Raw genomic sequence first — 10,650 nt, forward strand, 5'->3', positions numbered from 1 at the left:
AATTTTTGTTTCAAAAATAATAAAGGATTTTGAAATAATGAGTGTTGTTTGATAAAAAAAAATCATTCAGTATAATGTACAATTTTCAACTAAATTATTAATTATGTGTCATCAAAAAAAAAAAAAATAATAATAATAATAATAATAAATAAAAATAGTACGTTATATTTCATAAAATCGTAAAGAAAAGACAGTGAGTATAAGAATATTATTTTAATTTCTACAAGTAGTATGTTTATAATAGGATGAGTTGTATTTTTATTTTTTAATTAGTTTTATTTTTATTTTTATAACGTGCATGTAAAAAACAAACATACGTTTGTAAATTGTAGACTAATTGAATAACTCAACTAGTCGACTGCATACTTCATGAATTCCTGGTTAAGGAGAATACAAAATTTACAATTATAATATAAAAATATAATGCGTTTATAATAATCAACCCAACTTATATGTTATTTACAAAATACATTTGGTTGCATTTACATAATAGTATTATCAATCAGCGATCAACTAATTAATATTAATGATAAAACATAACAAGTATTGAATTTATTCGTAAAACAATTTTTGTAGGTATTTAAATATTTTAAATTTAAATCTATATAGTATTGTTACTTACATGATACAAATTTTCTAACCCTAATATGGTAAAGGTGCATACATATGTATAGCCATATAGGTTCATATACTGGTCCGTGGATAACGTATTTTTATTTTGTAACCTTTTTTAATAACTAATGGGTGTCTAGAGATTTCGAATAAATTTAATCTACTGATAAAATAATATTATTGTGAAACAGCCAACAGATAACAAAATATTTTCAGAATTGACTTCCACATTTTTTTTTATTATGTAACCCATGATTACTGAAAATTATGCTATAACTGATTCTAGAGTTCATGTTTTTTGTGAATATTTATCTGATCCACATATTGATGAAAATTAAATTATTCCGTCGAAAATACGCGTGTAAGGTGATATATATAATTTTGATTTAAACCGGACAAGCACGCTTTATAAGTGTTTAAAATATTTTAAATCCAATTTAAAGTTTATCTCCAAATCAAAACTTAAAAAATGGCCATGTTTTTAAACATTTTTTTTGAGTGTCATCACTAATTATATAATAGCCATAGGCACACGCACTTATTGCAGTGCTGGGCGCGGGTGAAGCTAAGAAACGATCTTCTATAGAAATGTTATTAAATAGTGTTTATAGAGGATTTCTAATCGATACGTATTGTCATCTGTATTATATGCTATTATAATTTATATTTTATTCTAATCGTCTGGGCGACACGCTAATCAAAATATATAATGATAATAATATATATATATGTATATACATAATAATTCTAACAACTAAAGTTTTTTATTTTTATACAAATTACAAATATTATTATTATTATCGCCGTTCAATTTAATATATACAGGTGCGTTTTGATACATCACGATCTCATGCACAACATTATATAATATCATATTAATGTAGACGCGAAACGTGGATTCCGCTGCACACGTCGTCAATATATTATAGGACCCACACCACCGATGCCAAGTGCTGCATCTGCGGCGATGGTCTCGGACGCAATAATATATTATTATGCGTATTACCGCGAGCGATCGATGATGACGCGTGATCGACGGACATCTCCGGCAAAACCTGGATGTGGTCACCGCCGTCGCGTGTAACCGGCCGGATACGCCTGAACAACCTGCACCGGTCCATGTGGCGGTTGCTGCGATCGGACGTACTGGTAACCGGACACGGGCACGTTGTTGTCTCGCTGCTGCTGCTGCTGCTGGTCGTACAAGATGTCCCTGACCATCTGCTGTTCGCGGCGCTCCTGTTGCCGGCCGTCTATTCCCAGGCCGATGCGTTCGATCAGCCTCTCGGACTTGTCGCCGTGCAGCGCGATGAACTCGGGTGCCCGGCGGGCGCTCACGTTCGGGTCGAACGGCCACGACTGTTGCCTGTGGAAAGCGGCCGTGCCCAACACGTTGTTCTGGATGAGTCCGATAATGCCCCCGTGGACCGCGGGAGCCTGTAGCATCACTGCGGCGGCAAACGTCTGTGGTTCAACAACAACGACGACGACGACAACATTAATATAACGATAATAACAGTAATAATAATAATAATAATAATAATGATAATAATGATAATAACAATAATATAATATGACGGAGGCGCCACATACGTGTGTTATTATGACTATGCGGATAATAAAGTGAACAGTAGTCGCATCGTTTATACGTATTTGGTTTTGCGCTATGGGACGACTTGCAGACAGCGATTTTCGAGTCCATTGACCGGGAGATGAGACACGATTTAAGACGAAATGTTTAAAATTAAAAAGGCATACACTATAATATGCGCCGTGATATAAAGAAACATAATTTGGCCTTGTATTCATAAATATTCATTATCGTGTTATTATTTTTTTTATGTATTTCATGTGTATATGATGTACATATTGCGGTTCGCCTAGGAAAAAAACACGATGATCGATAAAAAATAGAGATTTTTAAGGTTATTATTAATACTTGTCGACGTGATGCGTCCAATAAATAGTACATTAATCGTCAAAATACACATACGATAAAACCGGGGAAATTGACTAAAAAATTGTGGAGATTTGTCCTTGAAAATCACACATTGGCCCCGTTAACCAGTTTGGTGAGTCAAATAGACGATTTTTTTCCCATGCGTCAGTTTACACGAGTAAATCGAGACTACCTTGTTTGATTCAAATAGGCGAACGAGTTCCATAAGCGGCGGTGACTGTATAATGTATATCACATCGCTATATCACCATACGATTATTAGCCGGGCTCGTAAGTTCATCTATAAATAATTGCACGTCAAACATGTCGAATTCTATTTAATGCTATTATAGATAACATGTAATCACCGATATAGGAATTGGATAGGAATCCGTTTTTTATGTTGCACATTTTCAGATTGTTTTAGTTCATTTTTAAAAGCGAGGTTGTATATACGTATATGTGTTTTTTTTTTGTGCACAAGCCTACGAGCCTTAGTGATCAGGCATTACGATAGCCCGCCCCATCCAAGACTCAGAGTGATCGCGATATATACGACATGGGAAATCTTTTTTTTTTCAGCATTTCGTCCCGTTGTCCCGAAGAATCCAAAAAACGGAAAGGTCTTCTTCCCGTTATACAGTTATCCAACTGAAAATATACCTTTTGGAATCGTTGCGAACGATTCAATTGATAATGTATACTGGCTATAGTATGAGTGTACAAATAAGAGATTCTTTTAATAGTAACCATTTATTATATGCCTATATATTATATCTGTTTTGTTTTCAAAAGTTAACAATGTTCAAGATAATGAGTGTACTACGTTAAAAGAATCGAAGTTGTGTATAATTGTGTATAATCTGTCCAAAATATAACTAAATCAAGCTCCAACTAGACCTAATAGTAGTACTCATAGTGATTAAAAAAATATACTGTGTATTCCACATCGTTGTACGCGTGGTTTTTTAATGACCGTGCATTGATGTTATGAAATTTTGGAAAAAAGAAAAACACGTGTTTTTTAAATAGTACATAATAATTGTGTATAAAAAAATAGTTGAAAATATTAAAGTAATTGAAATTTATTCCAATTATTTCAATTAACACTAATAGTGAATATACTACACTTTAGACTCTTTAAAATTTAGAGAACCGTAATTAATAAACAGGCAAACCGAAATTGATAATTCTACCAACAAAATTTTCTGACAAAAATCACTACGTCCAGAATTCTTTAATAACTATAGTTGTTATCATTTAAAAATATTAAGTTGATTTTTGTTGGTGCAAAATTTTAAAATTGTAATGAAAAAATTGCCAGTTAAAAGTAAGGAAATACGTCATTTTTGTTTTTTTTCGACATTTCATATTTTCGATCAATAATCATTAAAAAACCATGCGTATAACGACATAAAATACACCCTGTTGACAATATTATATTGCATATTATACTGTCCTCATGGCCCTGTGCTCGAAATCGGTTCAATTACCATTCTATTCAACAGTTTTCAAAAGTTATCTCCTATGATAATTAAACATCACTTCACGCACCACATTACAATTAACACCCTCAGTTGTTCACACGCATATACATACATTAGTCAACTGTAGGATTAACGACTGCAAAGTTTGTACATTTATCAAATACGATTTATACGTATAATTTCTACATATTGTAACACTAATACCTGCCGTTTATTTTTTATGAAAAATTTTTAACTAACTATATATACGTATGTCCTAACTTTTTTCCTGGTTAATGTTTATAATTTTTTTTTTTTTTTTTGATGAAAACATTGTTGCAATAAATCAAAATTAGAACGAGTAGTTTTTAATGGTAAAAAAAAAAAATCGAAGTATTCGTTAATAATATAATCTCAACTATTTACTTATAAAGTTTAAAATGTAAAGATTGCTATTTCAATAAATGATTAATTTAAAATAAATAAATAAAAGAAGAAGAATAATTTAATGTGATTGTGTTTGGCAAATCGCGTAGAGTAGTATAGTATAATATGTAGGTACTATTATAGTATTATAGTGTATAATATATAGCGTATAATATTCACAAATTAATCATCGATACATGCTGTTTAGGAATATACACTGCTTAATTAATAATTTTAATAGATTTTAGAAAAAAGAATAATTTAGTTTTAGAAAAATCATTAAATTTTTTCCAACTTTTGTGATTTGTTATTTTGTTAATCCTCAATTTATATATTTTACATTAAATAAACACACACGAAAGTTGTATTATATTATATTATGAAACAATTACCTACATTATTTAAAATAATTATTTTGTTAATGATATTTGTATATTATGCTATTATAATTTTATCAAAGAGATATTGATAGGTATATAATTTTTGATTACTTTTATTTATACATTTTCAGATATTATATTATGCGTAAAAATAATAATATGCGGTAGTTCTATACTATTACAGCTATATCATACTACATTTATTATAATTTATTTTTTAAAGATCGAGAGTTTTTTATTCTATATTATGCAATATGCATTCATTCATTTTTGAGCTGGTCACCGAATATTACATTAAAGTTCAATGTTATCTTAATATATACTGCTGTCAACGGATTTCCTATTCCATTGCGTTAAGACATATTGAGTTCTTACAATGAAAATTGTATAGGTACACGTGTTTGTATTCAAATTAGTGGAGACGCGCATGCAAACGAGAGAACATTGACCTAAGTCTTTTTGAAAATAATACTAAAAAACAAAAAAGTGTAAGTAGTAGTTAGTGTTTTTTTTTTTTTTTTGAACCTGTTATGGCGTAACATCAATATAGTTGATAAAAAAAACCGGTTGTTTCAGGTTTTAATTGAATTATTTTGGAGTTCATGAATGTTTCCGAAAAACTCGTACTCGAAACGAAAATCTTTCATATTCTTTTAGGCAGTAACCTATATATATAACATGTTATTTTGCAGATATTTCATTGCAATTATTGACGACTGTGGAATATATATGAACAGTTTGTTAAGTAATATTATGCTGACAGTAATATGAGGTGGTAGTAGATTAATCATTGGTGACAATACTAAAATTGTTTAAGTTGTTTGTTTCTTATCAGTGTATATTCAAAACCTCTTCCCGCCACGTCATCGATTTCTGGAAGTACTATACTTAACAGGGAGTTGGTAATTTGTTCTAAGACAAGTACTTAATTTTAAATCAGGCACATCGCATTTTACATCAAAATTAAAAAAAATAATTGAATTATAATTTCATAAAATAAATACATTGTTATAGTTATAGTATAGATGTATGAATCATATATTTGTGCACACTTGACTCCTTCTATAACTTATATTTTATTTTAAATACGTTTATTTAAATGTTTAATGGAAATTCATAAATAACTAATTTGACTTTTAAAATATTTGTGCATGTATTGACCTCCAAAAATAAAATACAGTAATGTAGGAATTACATCTAATCAGATTTCAAGAACATTATCTAGAAAATGTATTGGTAGTTGCAAAGACGATGAATCATCCTGTATTTTAAATGTATTTTGTATATATCTATATTATTAATAAACCATGTTTAATTATAATTCACATTATATTCACGGGAATTACAATCGAAATACCAGTCTTCAAATTTGCTGTTTCGTAAATAATTGTATAAGTGTGAAGTAATAAAATTTAGTGCTAAACAATTAACATATAGCTTACAATTAATACACGCATATTATATAATTTAGTATAAATATTACCCGTTCAATTTTTCTAAATTATAAAATTAAATATGTTAAATTTAAAAAAAATATTCACAACAAACATATGCATTAATTGAAGAGAATTACAATTTGATATTGCATAATAAACGATAATAATATATACATTTGTAATATTGTAATTATAATATTTAATGTCGATTTTACCTAGACAATTATCAAAACATTTAAAACAGTAAGTTTTATACTATGATAATAAACCCAACAAAAATGTATAAAATAGTTAAAATATATAATAATACCTATTAAAATTAAAAAGATTAAAATAAATATGAACTCAATAATATAAATTGTGTCGTAACAATATTTTATTAATAATTAAGTTACTGAATACTTTCTATTTCACGATAATGTTTTGATCGACATTATAATTTAGAATATTTCATTTGTGAGTGTGTGGGTAGTAGGCACTTATTATTTATAGTATTTTTTATCTAGTGAATGACATTCAATTTTTAAGATAATTTAATTTTACGAAGTATCTATAACTAGTAAATAATATTCAGTGTTTTTCAGAATTTATTATAATATTGAATAGACTGGCATATTATAAAACTGATTATCGGCCATTATTGAAATAACAATAACATACCATTTTACTTGTAAGATAGGTACGATTTAAAATGTAATTTACTATCGAATACAAATTACACCTATCTTATGAATTTCATAATCATACCCTTAAATTTAGCTATAAATATACATTTCGCAATGTTAAAGACGATTTTATGTTAATGATTTACAGCGACAGTCCAATGTCCAAATGTCTAATTTTATAATAATTCGATTTAATATCAGCACGTGATGGCTTTTTTCAACAAAGCATATAATAACCGGCAAATCGTATTTGGCGTGTAAACGACTTTCACACGAGTGTTTGAACGTATTTATATAACTACATAAGACATAAATGCATGAAACGAGTATTTTAATCGGTGTTAAAAGTATGAAAAATCACACGAATTCGTAAAAAATACATGCATCGTGCACCGTTGATACCAAACAAATTCGTGGCATTTCGATTGCACTTTTGAGAGAGGAGAAGAGGCGAAAATATTGGTTTCTAATTGACGGGTTCAGGTGACTTAAAAGTGTAAAAAAAAAAAAAAATATAGCTCTATCAATAACCGTATAATATCACACTCACCGTCAGCAGAAGCGTGGTCGGGTGCATCGGAGACGCAGCGGCGGCATGCATGATGATAATATACGAGTGTTAAGACGACTGTCCGCACGTGTTGCACTGATACGAACGCACAATATAATAATATTGCGACGATCTAAAATTATGTGTACGGGATCGAGATCGAGAAGAGGGCGCTCATTCGTAATAATATGGATGGCCGCGTGAATGTGAGCCAGTGGGTCAAGTCGCGGCGACGGCATCGATGGCGGTCGATCAGAGGGAGAGATAGAGTGAGATGCAACGATAATAATGACGGTAATAATAATAATAATAATAATAATAATATTAATATATTACACTCTCGCGGCGACGAAGTTGCGACACGACTATATATATATATATATATATATATATATATACTCGACGACCGACCATGTATAATATTATTTAACGTTACGCAATTACTGTTGTTTTATTTTTTGTGCTTCACCTATACATGTACAGGAACGCGCGTTTATATTATTATATTATACTGTTTAGTAATATTTTTATATCGTCATTTTATACCACCGCAGTCGCAGTCGAACGCGCTTATAGGCATAATCTAGGGCTGTCGGTTTTCTGATGTGTGTGTGAGTGAAAGGGGGAGGGGCAAAGGCGTGTGCATATCGTTCGAAAAGGATTTAACGTAGACTCGATTCGCGTACACCCAACACACGAGAACTTCATGCGCCGATGATGTTCTTGAAAATTTTGAAACTCCGTTCTCCGTGTTATCGATCGACCAGCTTAACATATATTTTGTAAGTACCATATTATCGTTTTAAAGGGAAAACAACGTATAGGTAGATATATCATTAGTCAGGTCATGAATATAAAGACATAATTACTTTGATAGTTCCAAGTGCACAATGCGCGTGTGATGCGTTCATTATTATCCGATTCGATTGTACCCACACCGTTTCAGTGGTAGGCAATAGAAGTATAATATGTTGTAGTGAAAAAAAACGACAATTATAATCATTTTGATTTGACTAATTAAATTCAAATCGATAGTGTCATGGTCAGTTTTTTCCGACAAAATAATCACACGGTCTTTTAAAACATTTTCTTATAGTATACCTGTTTATAGTATCATTAAAGAAAAATTTTTATAAACTTGTAATGTATGATTCTGCTTCACTAAGAATTGAAAATGATTAAAAACATCTTGCTTACCATATTAATGAGTACCTATAGATAGTTCGTAACCTCGTTGTACATCAAAATATGTGAAATTGTTAGCGTAGCTTCAAGAGCGGATCGTCATACCTGTGATCATCAATCATATAATTTTCATTTGTATACACCATCAGACCACGTCGTAATAGTAACTAGGTTAGGTTAAACGCTATAACGTGCTAACTAAAAAATAATATCCTATTTTCAGCATTTTAATTTCCAACAGTTGCCGTTTACAATATAATAATATTATTAATTATTACATGCTTATCTTATCTTATATATATATTTAAATATATATTGATAAGTGTTTAACAAATTGCAAACAACATCGACTTAAATTAAAATTGTATTTTTTTATTAAAAAAACGTATAGATGTCCATAAATATATTTTAGTGTATGTATAATTCACTAATAAACTGTTTACATTCGAAACACGTGAAATATAATCCATTAATACGTAAACGTGTCCATTTATGTGCAATGCTTTTTAATCCTCTGTAGTGTTATGTGACCGTAAAATAATAATTTCCCGAACTTTACGTTTATACGGAGTGATTCTCTTAACGGAAAACACTTTATATTTTAAAAAGCATACGTTTAATTGTTAGTCGTTTATAACAAATTTAGTTTTTTCGAAAATAATTTATTAACATTTTTAGAATCGTATAGTCATAACATTTTATATTGTTCTATTTGCCCCTATACTATATGACTGTTGTCGAAGCCACGACTATCCACTTTTCATTTTTAAATCGCACCCTACAATTTTAATTTCATAATGTTAAGTAATTAGACATTTCAGATATTAGTATAAAAATGTATAAATGAAGTCACTGGCCCAATAGTTTAATCATTCCTATATAAACATAATGGACGTTATAGAATCTTAGATTTCATACATCTTAAATTTTCCAAAACTATGAAAACGTTAATATTTTTCTAGACTGTGAACGCTTTTGTTCTAAAAATAACTACCTTGTATATTGTACTTATACCTAAACATTATATATAAGGCGTAGTTTCATCGCAATAAAAAAAAATTGTTAGCCACTGCGTCGACGACTTTTTCCTAACTAATATTCTTGAAATATGACTGCCAAAAGTTAAGTGGGTATTACCTATACACTTGGATTTTTGGTTCAACTAATCTCAAAATAAAAAATAACGATAGCGCGCAGTAAAGGGCGTCAAGTTTTATGTAAATATCTCTTATTATTTTCTATTACCGATCGCCGTCGAATATTCGATCAGTATAGCTATAACGGCAATATGCGCAAGTCGTACACGGTTTAGGAAAGCGAGAGCCCTTAATATATAATATTACGTAGGGCGTGGAATAAACGGGTGGCTCGGCGACCGTTTGACGATTATTTTCACGATCTCTCAACGGTCCGTCCGTCCGTCCGTCAAACCTAGTCATACAGTACGCGTAGTCGTATCGAATTCCCGCAATAATATTATAGTCTCTGTGGACCGCACAACATAATCGATTCTTCGTCAAAACGCGAGTTTATGGTAACAATACCTAAGTATATATATATATATATATATATTTAGATATACATTTACGTATTGCAAAAGTAATAGGTTTTTTTTTCTATTACGATGATCGCGTTTTTCAAATGTGCTTCGGGTCGAAACACTTTATTTTTATTTCATACTGTGTATAGTAATTTTTAGGGCAAAGGGACGCCGAAATCGATCCTGCAATACTGCCGATCCCGCTGCGTGTATATGTGTAATTCACATATAAACCGTGTAGCCGAGTGTTTTAAACGTACGGAAAGTATATTACACTCGGAATTCTCACAATTTTCGAAATACGTATATCATATTATATCATATTATTTACATCTATTAGGCACGGTATAATATTATTATGATTTGTTGTCGACTTCAGATAATTATGCATGTAAATAAAAACATTGTAAATATCTAATAACTTGTATGTTATTATATAAGTTATACAGCG

General features: G+C 30.2%; 1 protein-coding gene across 1 annotated transcript; it reads right to left on the reverse strand.

The window, feature by feature from the left end:
- Positions 1 to 227: 227 nt before the first annotated feature.
- LOC113548313 lies at positions 228 to 7,647 on the reverse strand. The gene is made up of 2 exons (XM_026949124.1): positions 7,475 to 7,647; positions 228 to 2,076 (listed from the first exon to the last, which is right to left on the reverse strand). Exons 1-2 carry the CDS (start codon positions 7,523 to 7,525, stop codon positions 1,678 to 1,680), a joined length of 450 nt encoding a protein of 149 aa, XP_026804925.1. The 5' UTR covers positions 7,526 to 7,647; the 3' UTR covers positions 228 to 1,677.
- Between the last annotated feature and the right edge of the window lie 3,003 nt (positions 7,648 to 10,650).

This window comes from Rhopalosiphum maidis, chromosome 1 (assembly GCF_003676215.2).
Source record: "Rhopalosiphum maidis isolate BTI-1 chromosome 1, ASM367621v3, whole genome shotgun sequence".
Classification (NCBI taxonomy): Eukaryota; Metazoa; Arthropoda; class Insecta; order Hemiptera; family Aphididae; genus Rhopalosiphum; species Rhopalosiphum maidis.

What these genes read in the sequence shown, in the direction of transcription:
- LOC113548313 (XM_026949124.1), bottom strand. Translation starts at nt 7,525, where the DNA reads ATGCATGCCGCCGCTGCGTCTCCGATGCACCCGACCACGCTTCTGCTG. An exon ending in CGACCACGCTTCTGCTGACG is followed by an intron (nt 2,077 to 7,474) that starts GTGAGTGTGATA and finishes GTTGAACCACAG; the next exon opens with ACGTTTGCCGCCGCAGTGAT.